General features: G+C 48.0%; 1 protein-coding gene across 1 annotated transcript; it reads left to right on the top strand.

Annotated features, from left to right (window-relative positions):
• Positions 1-754: 754 nt before the first annotated feature.
• On the top strand, positions 755-18,828 carry LOC135889516 (zinc finger protein 501-like). The gene is made up of 6 exons (XM_065417382.1): positions 755-821; positions 3,299-3,387; positions 4,078-4,204; positions 17,138-17,251; positions 17,615-18,137; positions 18,222-18,828. The coding sequence occupies exons 2-6, from the start codon at positions 3,310-3,312 to the stop codon at positions 18,826-18,828; spliced, it is 1,449 nt and encodes a 482-aa protein (XP_065273454.1). The 5' UTR covers positions 755-821; positions 3,299-3,309.
• Positions 18,829-19,810: the final 982 nt, after the last annotated feature.

Raw genomic sequence — 19,810 nt, 5'->3', positions numbered from 1 at the left:
AATGTTTGCAACTGTTGCCCATTTCCTCTCTATTCATTTAACAAATATTGATGTGAAACACTCAGATTTTACCTCATATCTGATATAAACTGATATAAAATCCCTCTGATTTTTCCACTTTCCTCTCTATTATTTGCAAAAATGGATCCAAAATATCTCAGATTTCCAGCTTTTCTCTTTCATTTCTACGTTATTATCAAATGTCAATTAAAAATCCTTTCATGTTTGGGGCTGTTCCCCACGTTTCTCAATCCCAGCAACTTCTCCTTCCTTGGAGGGAACCTGTTGCCCTGAGTCCTTCTCCATCTTCGAGGTTGCACGGGGTTAAATTTCCCAGTGATCATCTTTCCCCTCTCCTTTGAGTCATTTGTTCCCTCCTTTATCTCTGTTAAAATGTTTGCCGATGAAAGAGATCAACCAAATCTTTAATACACATCAAAGCCAGAGGCCTCCCCCTGTTTGGGGATCAGTGGCCCCCACCTGGTAACAGGAGAGTTGGCTGGACCCTTTTCTTTTCTCCAGCTGGCACGGGATGAGGAGATCACTCTGAGTGCAGCGTGGGTCCAGAAGTATCCCAAACCGCATGACAAATGGTCTCTGTGAGGGGTTGATTCCCACAGTGCTAAGATGTAGCCACCTCTGGGGTGGATCCATGGTGGCCATTATTTGCTAGTGACAGGCCATGGACATTTCTTACCTTTCTTGCCCTCCAGGCTTTCCATTCTCCTGTTCAAGAGGCATCCCCCAGGGCTCCCTCTGCCTGTGTGACTGGCCAGCAGGGGGCGGTGATAACTTTCTATCCACTTCTCAGACCCTGTGAGGTAACACTGTTGCTCTGGGGGCAAGGGGTGTCTGTGTGGGGAGATTTCAGCTGGAGCTGAAGGGGCATTGTGGTAGGGGGAGGCCTCTGGGTGACTGGGCAGGGGGTACCCTAGTCAGGTTGGTGGGTTCTGGAGGTTTGGGGTTTTGGGGGGTGGTTCTGATGTGTCCAGCCCTGAGGCTATGGGCCCTGGAGGTGGGTATTGCTGGGGGGCCTGTTGGCTTCAGAACAGCAGCAGTGGTGTCTCTTGGGGAGGCAGGGCAGGGGGGTTAGAGGGAGCCTGGTGCTGTGCCAGGGGCTGTGTCTGGGTTTCCCCCGCAGGCTCCTGGGATCGTTGCCATGCCCAGTGCACAGAGCTGGGGGGTGGGGCGGAGCTCTGGCACTAGGTCAGGGGGTCCCAGACAAATGGCACGGCAGATCCTGCTGGAGAGCAGGGGGGTGTCCTAGGCAGGCAGTGAGGGACTGAGTTCCCAGTGGGGGGGTCTCCTGGGGGGGGTGTCCCTGGCTGTTGGGGACTCTTGGTGGGGGGAACCCGTTGGGATTCCCAACCTGGCAGTCATGGTCTGGTGGGGATTCCCTGGCTGGTGAGGCTTTGAGGGGTATCTGGGGCCCCTGGTTGTGGGCTCTGGGAACTGCTACTAACCATGATCCTTCTCTCTGATCAACTTGTGCCAGAGTCCTGGCTCCAAGCACTGCCCGGCATTCCCCAGTCACATGCCCCGTCACTGTGATAATTTTCTATCCACTTACCAAACACTGTTAGTGTGAAATCACAGATTTTGCTTTTCTCCTCTTTTGAAAACTGCAGGAACTTTCAGTTCCGTTTGGAAAATGTGTGCCCCCAGTCCTTGTTCTCGATCTGGGGGGTGAGGAAGGTGGGAAGGAGGTTAGCACTGCCAAACAATGATCTCTTCCACAGTATTCTGGACTCATTTTTTCTGAAATCTGGTTTCATTGAGACCAATGTTAATCCAGAGTCACTGTATGGAAAGACAAGGAGTGACTCCGGATGGACAGTGGGGCAAATGAGATGCGCAATTCTCCCTGTGAGGAGGGGCTCTCATTAGCTTCTCTCCCCAGAGAGCTAAAGGAGGGAAGCTGCGCAAACACTCTGTTCCTCTCTGCCCAGGATATTGAGGTTCAGCTTCCTGGGTCAGACGCTGCAGCCTCCATTGTGATCTGGGAGACTAGGCTTAGCAGCTGCTGCTGCTCCCCCAGTGGGGGTTCTGTGCTGTGAAGTGACCTTAATTAAAGCTTCTTCTCTGCCTGGCCCAGGTGATGACTTTCTCCAGCTGGTACTAGCCCCTTAGGGCAGCCCTTGCCCCTGTTAATACTAAATTCTGAGCCAGAGATTCCAGGTAACTGAAAGAAATGAAGGGAAAATCTGGGGGTCTGGCCTTAAAATGACTCTACACAAACAGACCCCCCTCATTTCTTGTCCCATTAGCAATTTCAGGAGCAAATCCAGCCATGGGTGAGAGAACTACCCAGGAATGGGACTTTCCTACCAGACAGGCAGGGAGAGAGGACAGGGAAAAAGAGAGAGAAGGGGAGAAAGAGAGACTGAAAGGGGCCATGGGAGAGAAGAGTTTTGAGAGAGATTTCCAGATCTCTTATCTGCCCAGAAAGATGTATTACTGCACCCTGGATAGAGTCACTTTCCTGTGGAGAAGATGAGAATCAGACAGGAAAATCCAGTTCCTGGCTCCATATCCCTCCTGCTGGGGTGTGGCTGCCGTGGGGTCAGTGTCTGAGAGAATCCCCTACAGTGACTCCTTTGGTTCTGCTTTTTTCTAGCATTAGAATCATAGAATATCAGGATTGGAAGGGACCTCAGGAGGTCATCTAGTCCAACCCCCTGCTCAAAGCAGGACCAATTCCCAACTAAATCATCCCAGCCAGGGATTTGTCAAGCCAGGCCTTAAAAACCTCCAAGGAAGGAGATTCCACCACCTCCCTAGGTAACGCATTCCTGTGCTTCACCATCCTCCTAGTGAAATAGTGTTTCCTAATATCCAGCCTAGACCTCCCCCACTGCAACTTGAGACCTTTGCTCCTTGTTCTGTCATCTGCCACCACTGAGAACAGCTGAGCTCCATCCTCTTTGGAACCCCCCTTCAGGTAGTTGAAAGCAGCTATCAAATCCCCCCTCATTCTTCTCTTCTAGAGACTAAACAATCCCAGTTCCCTCAGCCTCTCCTCATAAGTCATGTGCTCGAGACCCCTAATCATTTTTGTTGCCCTCCGCTGGGCATTGTGTTCAGAGACTTTGTTATGGGATAGGGGGAGGGAGAATGTCTCTGTGGGCTTAGCCTTGCTGGAGGGGCCAGGTCTACACTGTATAAAGAGATCAAGCCTTTCTCAGCATGGCAGACTCTAGGGTGTCTGTCTGCAGGGAAAGGGCCTGGGGGAATCATGTTGTGAAATTAATTAAAGCCTGTTCTGAAACCTCCACAACTGTCCTTCTTATCCTGCCAGGCTGCAGAATAATGTCTGTGTTTCGCTCCAGTTCATCCCGTCCTCTCATTGGACAGGGGAGAGAAATGGCTGCAGAGGAGCCAGTTCAGGTAGGTATTAGGGGGTTGCTGGTGGGTTCTTGCAGGAGGGAGAGGGGCAGCAAATACACCGGAGATGGGAAGGTTGCACAGTCTGGTTTGGAGGTTGGAGCGGGGCAGGAAATGCACAGGGTGGAGAAATGGAGGAGGACAGCGTGTGGCAAACCTGTTGGGAGTTGTTTAATAAGTGGCTTAGATTCTAGGAACAGACCCATGAGGTTCGGTGGTGGAAATGACCTAATTTGTTGAACAGAAAATAACCCAGCTACATGGAGCTAGGAAAACTGACCAGACTCGTAGTGCTGAAGGCTGATCTGACTAACCAGTGGCTGCTGTGAGATATGAAAGGGGCACCCACCAGTCAGGCTTAGGGGAGATTCCCCTCCCTTCATATCCAGATCTTGAGAATGGGGAGGGTGTTGGGCTTCCTACCAGGGAGCTCTCCCTGGACCCTGCTTGGGGCTCCATCTCCTGTATCAGTCTGTGGCTATTAGGTGTGTGATGGATCTGCTAGGAGAGACAAGGAGCTCGCTCTTCGTCCCCTCACTCTGGTGTTTCCTGGATGCTCTGAGCAGAGTGGGGGTGGGACTTCGTTGACTGCGATCCACCCAGAGCTTCCATTTGATGGGCTCCTCTCCCCCATAAATAGTGGGGCTGTGAGTGGAGCAGCAGGTACTGAGTGTTGGACTCTTGCTATTTCAGGGGCCGGTGACCTTCGAGGAGGTGGCTGTGTATTTCACCAGGGAAGAATGGGCTCTGCTGGACCCCACTCAGAGAGCCCTCTACTGGGATGTCATGCAGGAGAACTATGAGAATGTGACCTCGCTGGGTAAGGGTTACTGTCCCCTCGGTTCTTGGAAGGGGAAATGAAGAGTTAAGGTTCACGCCAGCCCCACAATGCCACTTCTACTCTGTCCTGTTTCAGCATCACCCCAATATGCCAGTGACACATACTACCAGAGACCCTCCCCCACTGCAGAACACTTTGGGAACAGAGCACAGGAGCAGTATCGCGCAGTGTCAAATATCTCCTGTTCGTTCAAGTAAAACTGAGCGTTAGGTGCGGCATAATCAACAGAAGCTTCCTACCCCTGACCTCTCAAACCCTGAGCCTTCTCCACCCAAACCTGAATGTGCTTGGGGTGTAACGAGCAGGCTGCTGGAGTCAGAGCTGCTGGTCCAGGCTTACGTATCACACAGACGCTCCGTGCGTCCTTGAATGCTGGCTGGGGGTATCCAGAGAAGGAAGCTCAGTGGCAGATTTAATGTTAGTGGGGCCCTGTGCTCAGCTTCATTTTTGGGGCCCCTCCTTGGGACCCAGGCAAGAAAAAGAACATTCTCTCTTATCTCCCCCCCACCCTGATTTTTCATTTTTTTTTCTTCATCCTCCTCCTGTAAGTAATAGGAAGTAAATGAAAATTAAGTGAGGTACCTTGATTGTTCTTGTAGTTTAACTGATTTTTCCACAGACCACTTGAAAATCGCTGAGGGTCTCGGTGCACCACTTAAGGATCTTTCCAAATATTGTTTGTACCGTTAGCTAACTACTGTAAAGCGCTTTGGATAAGAGCCCTTTATAAAAAAAATGTAAAAAATGTTGGGGTGCAGGGAGTGGCCAGGAGTTAGGGTGTGGGAGGGGGCTCAGGGCTGGGGCAGGAGGTTGGGGTGTGGAGCGCTTACCTGGAGCAGCTCCTGTTTCATGTGAGCGATGCAGGTGGGGATGTGGGGGGGCAAGAGTCAGGGTGGGCAGGAGTCAGGGCTGGGGGGGTGTGAGGGGAAGGGGGCTGGGGGTGTTTGTGGGGGAAGGGGTTATGGGCGTTTGCAGGAATCAGGGAGGGCAGGGAACTGGGGTGTGTTTGAGAGGGGTGAAGGAGTAAGGGCTGGGGGGGTGTGAGGTAGTCAGAGCTGGAGGTGTGTGAGGGGTGCAGGAGTTAGGGGGCTGCGGGTGTGGGGGCAGGAGGTATGGGGGGTTGCAGGAATCAGGGAGGGCAGGGGACTGGGATGTGTGAGAGGGGTTAAGGAGTCATGGCTGAGGATGCAGTGTCTGGGAGGGAGGGTGCAGGAGCAGGCTGGAGATTGGGGTGCAGGGTCTGGCCAGGTTTTAGGATGCAGGAGGGGGCTCAGGGTTGGGGTGTGGAGTGCTTACCTGGGGCAGCTCCCATTTGGTGCGAGAGGTGCAGATGTCAATGTGGGAGGGGGTGCAGGAGCTCCCATTTGGTGTTCAGGGTGGGGGTGAGGATGTGGGTGGGGTTCAGGAGTCAGGGCATGGGGTGTGAGGAGGTGCAGGAGTCAGGGCTGGGGGTGTGGGCTGGGGTCGTGGGGGTGCTCCCAGCCCCCTACCCTGAGTGGCTCACAGCAGGGGCTAGGGTTGGGGGGGTATGTGATAGGGGAGTGCTTTGTAAAGCAGTGAGCAAGCGACCAGGGAGCTTTGCGAACAGGGAGTTTCGTTAGGGAGTTTGGAAGGGGAGTGGGAAGGGGGCGAGGTACTCTTGCCATTCTTTAAAACATTTAAGCTATAATACAAACTTCTTGATTTAAACAAAACCCCTATTCTTAACCTAGGTAGCTGTAAGAGAGAATGCAGACAGAAGCCCAGCAGCAGAGTGGGGGCTATCCTGTTTATTGCACTCAGTGTAGCATGTATGATTACCTGCCCTGTGGGCGGGTGGCGTATGTGTGCATTCGGTGCAAGGAGCTCCTGGCCCTCAGAGACCGCGTGGAGGCTTTGGAGGCCAGGGTGGTGGAACTGGAGACGCTAAGGGAGGCAGAGAAGTATGTTGATGAGGCTATCCGGGACACTGTAGATTTCTCCCACCTCTGGATAGACAGCCCCTGCGCTATTGAGGAGGATGAACTAAAAAAGAGCCACTGTGGCTTAACAACCATGTAAAAGAAGCAGTGAGAGATAAAAAGGCATCTTTTAAAAAGTGAAAGTCAAATCCTAGTGAGGTATATAGAGGGGAGCATAAGCACTGCCAAATTAAGTGTAAAAATGTAATAAGAAAAGCCAAAACGGAGTTTGAAGAACAGCTAGCCAAAAACTCAAAAGGTAATAACAAAATGTTTAAGTACATCAAAAGCAGGAAGCCTGCTAAACAACCAGTGGGGCCCCTGGACGATCGAGATACAAAAGGAGCCCTTAAAGACGATAGTCATTACGGAGAAACTAAATGCATTCTTTGCTTCAGTCTTCATGGCTGAGGATGTCTCAAGGCTCCTTCCCCACTCTGAACTTTAGGGTACAGATGTGGGGGCCTGCATGAAAACTTCTAAGCTTAACTACCAGCTTAGATCTGGTCCGCTGCCACCACTCCCAATGTGCTAATTCCCTTCCCTGGGTAGCCTTGAGAGACTCTTCACCAATTCCCTGGTGAATACAGATCCAAACCCCTTGGATCTTAAAACAAGGAGAAATTAACCATCCCCCCTCCTTTCTCCCACCAACTCCTGGTGGATCAAGATCCAACCCCCTTGGATCTAAAAAACAGGGAAAATCAATCAGGTTCTTAAAAAGAAGGCTTTTAATTAAAGAAAAAGGTAAAAATCATCTCTGTAAAATCAGGATGGAAAATAACTTTACACGGTAATCAAACTTAAAGAGCCCATAGGACCCCCCTCTAGCCTTAGGTTCAAAGTTACAGCAAACAGAGGTAAACACCCTAGCAAAAGGTACATTTACAAGTTGAGAAAACAGAGATAAAACTAACACGCCTTGCCTGGCTGTACTTACAAGTTTGAAATATGAGAGACTTGTTCAGAAAGATTTGGAGAGCATGGATTGAGGTCTGGTCCCTCTTAGTCCCAAGAGCGAACAACCACCAAAACAAAGAGCACAAACAAAAGCCTTCCCCCCCCCCCCACAAGATTTTAAAGTATCTTGTCCCCTTATTGGTCCTTTGGGTCAGATGTCAGTCAGGTTACCTGAGCTTCTTAACCCTTTACAGGTAAAAGGATTTTGGTGTCTCTGGCCAGGAGGGATTATAGTATGGTACATAGGAGGGCTGTTATCCTTCCCTTTATAGTTATGACAGGATGTTAGGGAGATTCGCAAACCTTTTGTGGGTGACAAATCTGAGGAATTGGCACAGATTGAAGTGTCACTAGAGGAGGTTTTGAAACTAATTGATAAACTTAACTGTAACAAGTCACCGGAACCAGATGGCATATACCCAAGAGTTCTGAAGGAACTCAAATGTGAAATTGGGGAACTATCAGTTAAGGTTTGTAATCTGTCCTTTAAATCAGCTTCTGTACCCAGTGACTGGAAGTTAGCTAATGTAACACCAATATTTAAAAAGGGCTCTGGAAGCGATCCTGGCAATTACAGACTGGTAAGTCTAACGTCTGTACCACGCAAATTAGTTGAAACAAAAGTAAAGAATAAAATTGTCCGGCACATAGAAGAACAAAAATTGTTGGGCAAAAGTCAACATGGTTTCTGTAAAGGGAAATCGTGTCTTACTAATCTATTAGAGTTCTTTGAAGGTGTCAACAAACATGTGGACAAGGGGGATCCAGTGGACATAGTGTACTTAGATTTCCAGAAAGCCTTTGACAAGGTCCCTCACCAAAGGCTCTTACATAAATTAAGTTATCATGAGATAAGAGGGAAGATCTTTTCATGGATTGAGAACTAGTTAAAAGACAGGGAACAAAGGGTAGGAATAAATGGTAAATTTTCAGAATGGAAGGAGTAACTAGTGGTGTTCCCCAAGGGTCAGTCCTTGGACCAATCCTATTCAACTTATTCATAAATGATCTGGAGAAAGGGGTAAACAGTGAGGTGGCAAAATTTGCAGATGATACTAAGCTGCTTAAGCTGGTTAAGACCAAAGCAGACTGTGAAGAACTTCAAAAAGATCTCACAAAACTAAGTGAATGGGCAACAAAATGGCAACTGAAATTTAATGTGGATAAATGTAAAGTAATGCACATTGGAAAAAATAACCCCAACTATACATACAATATGATGGGGGCAAATTTAGCTACAACAAATCAGGAAAAAGATCTTGGAGTCATTGTGGATAGTTCTCTGAAGACATCCACGCAGTGTGCAGCGGAATTCAAAAAAGCAAACAGGATGTTAGGAATTACTTAAAAAGGGATAGACAATAATACAGAGAATATCTTATTGCCCTTATATAAATCAATGGAAACAACTAATTTAGACCCCATCATTTGATATGTATATTTGGGATTATGTTTTCCAATGGGCTGCAATATGTGCTATCCTGACATTTAGTACTGCTGAGATCCTGCATTCAGTAATATCCCTACCCTTCCTGTTCCCTTTCTCCACTGAACCCCACCAGCCCAAGCTTACTGTTCCCAGCTTCCCCAGGACTCTTTGTCTCTGGACCTGTCTGTCAGCAAGAAGCAGTGCCAGGGAGACTTGCCAGCTCTCTGGAGACTTCGATTTCTGGGACGTGGATTTAGTTTCTTGGTGTTTTAGGAGCCTCTTTGAAATTGAGTGTCTGTGACATTAACCACAGTACAATCTGGAGTATTGAACAGCTGTGTCCCCTCAGTTCCCCAGGCTGGGGTTCCTTTTACATTGCTTTACTGTGAGAGCAGCCACTCCTGGGCAGTTAACACACAGTCTCCAGCATGTAACTCGCTCCCAGCTACACAATATTGAGTGCTGCTAGTCAGTGACTCACGAATTACAGTTCACCACAGGAGAACCGCAGAAAATTCTCTGGTCCCAGACTTTCCACCAGAAATGTGCATCTTGCACTGTCCAGAACACTACTGAACAATGCAATCTCATATGAAGTCTGTTATTTCATCAGTGGAAAATGACATGCACCAGCCTTGTTATCCCAAATGGAGTTTCCAACACACTGGTTAGATAAAACAATAAAACAAAATTATTAACTACTGAAAAAAAAAGATTAAGTGACTACAAATAATGAGGCATAAAAGTCAGAATTGTTTACAAAAGAAATGCAAGATAAAACACAAACTAATGTTTAACTTAACAAGCTAAAACAGATTTAAAACGTTTCTCTCACCATGTGCTGAGACAGGCTGGCTTTCCTTTCAGCCAGGACTCCCCCCTATCCCGCCCCTGCCGCCCAAGTTCAGTTCTTGAGGAGTTGGCATGAGCAGGGGGAAAGGGGAGAGAGAGTCTTAAGCATTTTCCTCATCTCTTTTTATAACTCAGTCCTTTGTACTAGAAACAACTTCAGTTCTCAGCTGAGTCATGGTGACAGGCTGTCATAGATATGAGCTTCAAATGGTCCCTGTGATGGACTGTAAATGTCTTCTTCACACCTTCCCCCTGCTGGAGAATGGCTATTTGACCAGCTGTTTGCCTTGCTGTCTCTGAGGAACTTAGGGTTAGGGTTGCAACTTTTTCAGTAATATCATACCGTAAAATCTCATAACTTTACATACAATGTTGCTACACATTTTAACAGGAGGATATTCAGTAGATTGGTTTCAGAGTAGCAGCCGTGTTAGTCTGTATCCGCAAAAAGAACAGGAGTACTTGTGGCACCTTAGAGACTAACAAATTTATTAGAGCATAAGCTTTCGTGGGCTACAACCCACTTCTTCGGATGCATATAGAGTGAAACATATATTGAGGAGATATATATATATATATACACACACATACAGAGAGCATGAACAGGTGGGAGTTGTCTTACCAACTCTGAGAGGCCAATTAAGTAAGAGGAAAAAAAACTTTTGAAGTGATAAGTGATAAGTTTTTTTTTCTTAGTTAAGTTTTTTTTCTCTTAAAAAAAAAAAAATCACTTATCACTTCAAAAGTTTTTTTTTCTCTTACTTAATTGGCCTCTCAGAGTTGGTAAGACAACTCCCACCTGTTCATGCTCTCTGTATGTGTGTGTATATATATATATATATCTCCTCAATATATGTTTCACTTTATATGCATCCGAAGAAGTGGGTTGTAGCCCACGAAAGCTTATGCTCTAATAAATTTGTTAGTCTCTAAGGTGCCACAAGTACTCCTGTTCTTTATTCAGTAGATTGTTTTTTCAAATGATACCTCACAAGCCATACTGTGATAAATGAAGGGGAGGGGAGGGGAGGGATCTCCCTTTTATAAACACCCAGCCAGCCAGTTTGCTATAAAATCCCTGTTGGTGTCTGTTCTCTGCTTGCTTTACCTGTAAAGGGTTAACAAGCCCACAGGTAAAAGAAAAGGAGTGGACACCTGACCAAAAGAGCCAATGGAAAGGCTAGAACTTTTTAAAATGGGAAATAAACTTTCCCTTTGTCTGTTCTCCGGAGAAGGAGACACGGAGTAGCCATGCTGTGTAAGGCTTGAAGCAGGTATGAAAATTCATCTTCCATACCTAGAAGAAATTATTTGGATAGGGAATGTTTAGTTAGACACAATCAGGTTTATTTTTTATTTTGGCTTTTGGATCTCCTCTGTGCAATCTCAGATGCTTTAGTTTGCTTGTAACCTTTAAGCTGAATCCTAAAGAAAGCTATTTTGGTTGCTTACAAAAATTAATTGTTTCTTTTAAGATCTAGCAAAAAGTCTGAGGTCTGGTCTACACTAGGCGTTTATGTCGAATTTAGCGCCGTTACATCGACTTAACCCTGCACCCGTCCACACCACGAAGCTATTTAGTTCGACATAGAGCTCTCTTTAATTCGATTTCTGTACTCCTCCCCAACGAGGGGAGTAGCGCTAAATTCGACATGGCCATATCGAATTAGGCTAGGTGTGGATGGAAATCGACGCTAATAGCTCCGGGAGCTATCCCACAGTGCACCACTCTGTTGACGCTCTGGACAGCAGTCCGAGCTCGGATGCTCTGACCAGCCACACCCCAGGAAAATTTGAATTCCTTTTCCTGTCTGGGCAGTTTGAATCGCATTTCCTGTTTGGACATCGTGGCGAGCTCAGCAGCACTGGCAACGATGCAGAGCTCTCCAGCAGAGATGGCCGTGCAATCCCAGAATAGAAAGAGGGCCCCAGCATGGACTGATCGGGAAGTCTTGGATCTGATCGCTGTGTGGGGAGATGAGTCCGTGCTTTCCGAGCTGCGCTCCAAAAGACGGAATGCAAAGATCTATGAGAAGATCTCTAAAGCCATGGCAGAGAGAGGATACAGCCGGGATGCAACGCAGTGCCGCGTCAAAATCAAGGAGCTGAGACAAGGCTACCAAAAAACAAGAGGCAAACGGACGCTCCGGATCCCAGCCCCACACATCCCGTTTGTACGAGGCACTGCATTCCATCCTAGGTGCGGCCGCCACCACTACCCCACCACTGACCGTGGACTCTGAGGATGGGATATTGTCCGCGGCCGGTTCCTCGGACATGTTAGCGGACGGGGAAGATGAGGAAGGAGATGAGGAGGACGAGGCAGTCGACAGCGCTTACAACGCTGATTTCCCCGACAGCCAGGATATCTTCATCACCCTTACAGAGATCCCCTATCAACCGTCCCCAGCCGTTATCCCAGACACAGATTCAGGGGAAGGATCAAGCAGTAAGTGCTCTAAACATGTAAACATTTATGTGCAACAAAACTGGAATATTTACAATATTAACAAAGGGTTTCTCATGATTTCTCTGCCTTAGGCGCTTCACTATTTAGTCCCAACTATTTAAAAAAAAATTAACAATGTCCGGTTATTCATGACTTTGCTGCCCAAGACGCTCCACTCTTTAGTCCCAGTGCGCCTACGCCAAAATCCGGTCAATATGGCCGGGGATAGACGCGAAATCCTCATGGGAGAACTCTTCGTAGGTCTCATGGAGGTACTTCTCCAGCCTGATCATCAGGTTCCTGGGTAGGGCGATCTTATTGGGCCCTCCGTGGTAGGACACGTTTCCGCGCCACGACACAATCAGGTACTCCGGTATCATTGCCCTGCAGAGCATGGCGGCATACGGCCGTGGTTTCTGCATGTTTTCTCGAAGCATCCTTTCCCTCTGGCACTCCGAGATCCTCAGCAGGGTGATGTCGCTCATGACGCCCTGCTTTGAATTAGGTAGGGGAAAGTTAGTATTGGGATTGCTTGCCCGTTCCTTTACAGAACTGTAACCGCCGGTTTACAGCCACGCGGTTTACAGCCGCGAGGGGGTGGGACAGGGACAGAGTTCATGCTTGCAGGATTGCTGCCAGCAGAGACTCGCATTGCTTTCAACGTGAAAGGAGGCCAGTGCCACTATTAAAGTTTTAAGCAGCCACAAGTCTACGGCTTACCATGTTTGCCAGCTACACAAAGTCCGGTGTCCTGCCCCGCTTATCAGATCGCCACTGCAAGACCGCAGGCACTGTAGGCGAGGGCCGAAAATTCGACCTTGTCCTCAGTGCGCATGTGATAGGTGCAGTGCATGGTCTTGTTCACAGAGAAAGACTATGTTCTTTGTTCACAACTACATTTATCTGTCTCAGGAATTCACTCCCTTTTTCCAATTCCCACAGCCACATTTGCGACTGTCTCCCAACCCAGCCTGGCCTCACACTCCCAGAGGCTAGCGCAGATTAGGCGGAGGAAGAAGAGGACACGGGAAGACATGTTTTCTGAACTAATGGGATGCTCCCGAGCCCAGCAGACACAGTGGAGGGAGAACTTGTCACAAATGCACCGGGCAAACATGGAACGGGAGGAGAGGTGGCGACAGGAGGACCAGCAGGCGACTCAAACGCTGCTTGGACTAATGAGGGAGCAAACGGACACGCTCCGCCGCCTTGTGGATGTTCTGCAGGACCGGAGGCAGGAGGAGAGAGCCCCGCTGCAGTCTCTCTCTAACCGCCCTGCCCCGCCACCAAGTCCCATACCCCCCTCACCCAAAGTCCAAACACGGAGGGGCGGCAGGGTCCGTGAAAACTTTCACTCCACCCCTGCAGACTGCTCTAGCACTAGAAGGCTCTCATTCCCCAAAATTTGAAAAGTCCTTTCCTACCCGCCTCACACAAGACCCCATCCAAGTTTCACCCCCCCGTTCCATGTGTGGTTGTTAATAAAAAATATGTTTCTGTTCATTACTGTTTCCATCCTGTTCTTTTGGAGGAGAGTCTGTCTGAAGGGGGGGGAAGGGGGTTGGTAATTGGACAGGACAGTCACCTTTAGCAGGGTACAGAGGCGGGGGCAGGTTCAGCAGCGGGGCACATACACAGTGCAGTGACTAGTTACCCTGGTCAGTCTGGGAGGTGGTTTTCATGTTCTGAGGGGGGGGGGGGGGGATTGTTGCTCTGTGACTTTGTGGCGGGGGAGGGCAGTTACAGATCTAATGCAGCGGTCCTTACCCTGGATCACAGAGCCGCGCAGCAGGGGAGCTGTAACCCTCCTCCCCCTGACAGACAGTCACATAGCCGACACATACACGCTGTCCTGCCCAGGAGGGCTGGCAGGCTCTGTTGAAACAACCAGTCCACCACTGCGGAGCCTGTCATTCCTGGAGTTTAGAAGCATCATTTGCATCACAACACTAACCCCCCCCCCCCCAGTCTGCGTCCCAGGTTTAAAACATTTCCGCGAAAACAGTAATAAAGACAATGGTGTTCATTAACAAAACAGAACTGAATTTATTTTTTGGGAAGGGGGTGAAGGGGGTATGTAACTGGAGAGGATGGTCAACGGTAACTGGGTAAAGAAACGGGGGCAAGTTCAGCTTCTGTGTCCACAAACTTAAAAGTCACTGGTGACCCTGCTCAGTCTGGAAACTGGCTTTCAAAGCCTCTCGGATGCACAGCGCATCCCGCTGGGCTCTTCTAATCTCCCGGCTGTCTGGCTGGGCCAGGCTATTTGCCTCAACCTCCCACCCCGCCATAAAGGTCTCCCCCTTGCTCTCACAGAGATTGTGGAGCACACAGCAAGCTGCTATAACAATGGGGATGTTGGTTTCGCTGAGATCACAGCCAGTCAGTAAGCTTCTCTATCTCCCCTTGAGACGGCCAAAAGCACACTCCACCACCATTCTGCACTTGCTCAGCCGGTAGTTGAACAGTTCTTTTTCTGTGTCCAGGGCGCCAGTATAGGGCTTCATGAGCCAGGGCATTAGCGGGTAGGCTGGGTCCCCGAGGATCACTGTAGGCATCTCCACATCCCCAACAGTTATCTTGTGGTCCGGGAAGTAAATACCTTCCTGCAGCCGTCTAAACAGACCAGAGTTCCTGAAAACCCGAGCGTCATGAACCTTGCCCGGCCATCCGACGTTGATGTTGGTAAAACGTCCCCTATGGTCCACCAGTGCTTGCAGCACCATTGAAAAGTAGCCCTTTCGGTTGATGTACTGGCTGGCCTGGTGGTCCGGTCCCAGGATAGGGATGTGAGCCCCATCTATAGCCCCACCGCAGTTTGGGAATCCCATCGCGGCGAAGCCATCTATGATGGCCTGCGCGTTTCCCAGGGTCACTACCTTTGACAGCAGTACCTTCACGATTGCCTTGGCTACTTGCATGACAACAACCCCCACGGTAGATTTGCCCACGCCAAAGTGGTTCGCGACTGACCGGTAGCTGTCCGGCGTTGCAAGCTTCCAGAGGACTATGGCCACTCACTTCTGGACAGTCAGGGCTGCTCGCATCCGGGTGTCATTGTGCTTCAGGGCAGGGGACAGCAACTCACAAAGTTCGAGGAAAGTCCCCTTCCGCATGCGAAAGTTTCGCAGCCACTGGGATTCATCCCAGACCTGAAGCACTATGCGGTCCCACCAGACCGTGCTTGTTTCCCAGGCCCAGAATCGCCGTTCAACAACATCAATATGCCCCATTGCAACCGTGATGTCCTCGGCGCTGGGTGTCGTGGTTTCAGACAGGCGTGTGCTACTCTCGGAGTTCAGGTCCTCACCCCGCTGCCGTAGCCTCCTCGCCTGATTTCTCTCTATCTGCCTCAGTGAAAGGTCGATGATGAGCTGCGAAGCGTTGACAACGGCCACAACTGCAGCGATGGTCGCAGCAGTGCTGTGGCGTCCGCGCTGTCACTGACCAGAAAAGTGCGCGAACTGATTTCCCGCCGGCGCTTTCAGGGAGGGAGGGCGGGAGTGACGGTTGGATGACAACAGTTACCCAAAAGCACCCTCGAGACATTTTTTTTCCCCAGAAGGCATTGGGGGCTCGACCCAGAATTCCAATGGGCAGCGGGGACTGCGGGAACTGTGGGATAGCTGCCCACAGTGCACCGCTTCCAATGTCGACGCTTGCCCCGTTAGTGTGGACTGACAAAGTCGAATTACTGTCCTTAGTGTGGACACACACGTTCGACTTTGTAATATCGATTCCACATATTCGATTTAACTAAAATCGAACTACTCTCGTAGTGTAGACATACCCTAAGTTTGTTTTCCTTTTAGTTTTTAATAAAATTTACCTTTTTAAAGAACAAGATTGGATTTTTGGTGTCCTAAGAGGTTTGTGTATGTTGTTTGGTTAGCTGGTAGCCACAGCTAATTTCCTTTGTGGGTTTTTTTTCTCAGCTCTTCCCCGGAGGGGGTGTGTGAAAGGACTTGAGGGTACTCTACAGGGAGGAATTCCCAAGTGCTCCTTTCTGGGTCCAAGGTGTTTTTTATTCATTTGGGTGGTGTGGTGTCTACATTTACCAAGCCAAGGTCCGAGAAAAGCTGTAACATTAGGAGTTTAATTGAAGCCGGAGTGGCAAGTATTAATTTTTAGAATCCTTGCAGGGCCCCACTTTCTACACTCAGAGTGACAGAGTGGGGATTCAGCCCTGACACATACTACAGGTCTGTCTCATCTTACGCTGGGGTTACGTTCCGCAGTTAGCGCCTAAAGCGAAAATCGCCTATAGTCAAAATTACATTGAGTGTAATGGCGGGTGGAATCGCCCACACTACAGAAACAGTGTTTAAATTGTTATTTTTTTCTTTTCTTTTTTTGTTTTTGCCGACCGTGTAAAGCTGAAATCGCACATGTGAAATGCGCCTAAGATGCGACAGACCTGTATGTACAAAATTTATCATAATTTTGTAGAAGAGTGAACATAGAGGTACAGACTGACACAGTGTCTGTGTGTGTTCCCAGCAGATATGTGGGTATTTCAATCCCTCATAAGCAGAGTGTTCGGCATCTTCAAGGACCTGGGGAGCTGGTCCTGGGAATTCACTGGTTTATTAAGTGTGACACTGTATGGAATTGAGACACTTTATATTATTATTTTTATTATTAATACCAATATGATTACATTGTAATCGTGCTAGATATGCCATGTAAGGTGTCAGTGAAAATGTTATGATTTTCCAAGTATGATAATTTTGTTTCTATCTTTGTATCACCTTTGTAATGTGAGTTATGGATATGTAGGGTATATCTATATTTCTAGACTTGTGCAGTGTTTCTGGGTGACACCCCCAGACATATTGGCATCAGCACTGCCTAGCCTGTTCATTGGCCCATCCAGGGTCATCAGCTGTACAATGAGCCCATGGAAAGAACTAAGGGGATACACCTATTGAGTCAGCAAGACATGCAGGGGTATGCTTGTGTACTGAGAACTCCAAGGCTTTTCCATGCCATGTGCTGTGAAGCTTGTGTTTGGGACACAGGAAGTACAGGCCACATGGCAAAGGGAATATAAAGGGCAGTTGCATCATCTGGATTTTCTCTTCAATCCCTCTTCTGACCTCTGTTTAACTTCAGTGTTCCACTCTCCCTTTTTTAGCCTGCCCTGACCTTAGCATTTTCAGTCAGGACTCCCCAAGGCACACCAGGTCACACTAAGTACTGAAGTTAAATTAATAGAATGCTTTTTATGACAAAATCTTATGCAATCAACTAAACTCCTTTGTTTTCTTTCATCTGAGCAGGGTTTCCAGTTTCCCAACCTGATGTGATCTCCCAGCTGGAACAAGGGGAAGAGTCATGGGTCCCAGACCTGCAGGGTTCAGAGGGAAGACAGACCCTGAGAGCTCCCTTCACAGGTGAGGAAACATTAAACCAACTCAGAATCTGAAAGTGCCTGAAGGAAACATCTGGGATGCCCTACAAAGCCCTTGGGAGTTCTCTCAGTTCATTATTGTTGCCAGCAGGGGTCATATCCTCAGGGTAACTATAGCTCATGGCTTCCCATAGATTCTAGCAGACACCAGGCAGTAGCTTCCTCCCTCCCCCTGAGAATTTGTATGGGATGTGAAAGCCAAATTGATCCCCTCCTCTCTCCTATTTTGCGGAACAGTATGGGGGAGTTCAGGTCCTGATTTTTTTTATTTGACCTCTCTCCAGCACTTGTTTTGTTTTGGCTTTCCCCTTTCTATCCCTGTTTCAGATTTCTGTCTCTATCACAGCAGGTGATGTAATGGCATGTGAGAAAGAGGAGCAGAATTCTCAGCAGAAAAATATTGAGCAACTGGATAAACACAGAGCATTATTGCAAAGATCAAAAAGGAATGTGTCCAGGAGTCATGAGCAGGAAAAATCCTGTGAGATTCAGCACAGACCAGAAAGAGAGCAAGGAAACCAGGCAGGGGTGAAAGTGGGTAAATCTATTTCCTGTCTCGGAACTCAGAAAGACTTCAAGGAAACCACAACAAAGCAGGAAATCCTCAGGGGAAAGAGAAAAAATGCATGCACTGAGTGTGGGAAAAACTTACGTGACTACTCAGCCCTTATAAAGCATCAGAGAATCCACACAGTGGAGAGGCCCTATGTATGCAGTGAGTGTGGGAAAAAATTCACTAGCAACTCCGACCTTTCTGTGCATCAGAGAATCCACACAGGGGAGAGGCCCTATGAATGCAGTGAGTGTGGGAAAAAATTCACTAGCAACTCCGACCTTTGTAAACATCGGAGAATCCACACAGGGGAGAGGCCCTATAAATGCAGTGAGTGTGGGGAAAGTTTCAGTAGAAGCTCAGCCCTTTCTGTGCATCAGAGAATCCACACAGGGGAGAGGCCCTATGAATGCAGTGAGTGTGGGAAAAACTTCACTAGCAACTCCGACCTTTCTAAACATCGGAGAATCCACACAGGGGAGAGGCCCTATGAATGCAGTGAGTGTGGGAAAAAATTCACTCTCAGATCAAACCTTTTTCATCATCAGAGAATCCATACAGGGAAGAGGCCCTATCAATGCAGTGAGTGTGGGGAAAGTTTCACTAGAAGCTCAGGTCTTTCTGTACATCAGAGAATCCACACAGGGGAGAGGCCCTATGAATGCAGTGAGTGTGGGAAAAACTTCACTAGCAACTCCAACCTTTCTAAACATCGGAGAATCCACACAGGGGAGAGGCCCTATAAATGCAGTGAGTGTGGGACAAATTTCATTAGAAGCTCAGCCCTTTCTGCACATCAGAGAATCCACACAGGGAAGAGCCCCTATCAATGCTGTGAGTGTGGGAAAAATTTCACTCACAGATCAAGCCTTATTAGGCATCAGAGAATCCACACAAGGGAGAGGCCCTGTGGATGCAATGAGTGTGAGAAGACCTTCTCTTGGCATTCAGCCCATGTTAGCCATCAGAGACTCTGCAAGGGAGATGAACACCATAAAAACCTCTAGGGCTATCAATTTTTTTCTTTAATCAATGTTTTTCCTGATTCCCACATAGTAACTTTTAAAAGCTGGTTGAACTGTTTGCAGCACCGTTCTCCCTCAGCTTGTCCAGATGAGTGGCCCATTTATGCCTTTTGTAGTTCGCCCTCTTTTGAGGTGGGCCCATTTGTACTTTCTATCAACTCAATTGTCGCATGAGTAATTCGAGTGTGCCCTTCCTATCAGGAATCAGGGAGCATCACATTTATACCATTCCTCCTATTGCAAAGTTATTGTTAGAATCACCAATGATACAGATTGTATCATTGCCAGTTGTTCTCACATTACTCTGGGTTCTGCTGAAGAGCAGTTATATTGGGAACTTTTCATATTATATTTAAATGAAGAGAAGCAGGGGGAAAATAGTCATTTCAGCCTCTGTGACACTGGAAGGAGATGGGGAGACTCAGAGATTCCCTCCTTCCCCATCACTGCAGAACTGTTACCTTTTGGCTGAGCGCTGCAGAGTTTATCTTCGTCACATTCTATCCATCCACTTCTCAAAGTGTCATGTGAGGAAGAGTTCTCAGCTGTCTGTGTTTGGAGATGATGCTTTGACTTCTTTAATCCTATATCAGAGTCGCTATGACTGGAGATGAAACTGTCAAAGACCTGGAAGGGGAATTTAAATGGATCCCAAACACAGTGTGATCATTTGGAGTTTAAATCCCAGGTTTCATCTATTGGTAAAGCCACTTCTGACAAGGTGGCTGTTTTGTCCCCGATTATGGGGATGCTAGGATACTAAAAATTTTGTAAATAACATAACTGACTATTGAGACAGCGCTGAGTGAAGCAGGTTTGAATGGATCAGAGGAGAATGTGATAGAATCTCTTGTCCTGATTCTGAATAATCAGATGTAACCTACTTTGGAATTTCACTTGACACTTTCATTGTCATGTATTCTATCTCTCTCTGATGTGGGTTTCTCTCTTTCCTGAAGGCTGT

This window comes from Emys orbicularis, chromosome 15 (assembly GCF_028017835.1).
Source record: "Emys orbicularis isolate rEmyOrb1 chromosome 15, rEmyOrb1.hap1, whole genome shotgun sequence".
NCBI lineage: Eukaryota > Metazoa > Chordata > Testudines > Emydidae > Emys > Emys orbicularis.
Note: the sequence above shows the minus strand (reverse complement) of the source record. Positions and strands in the feature narration are given on the sequence as shown.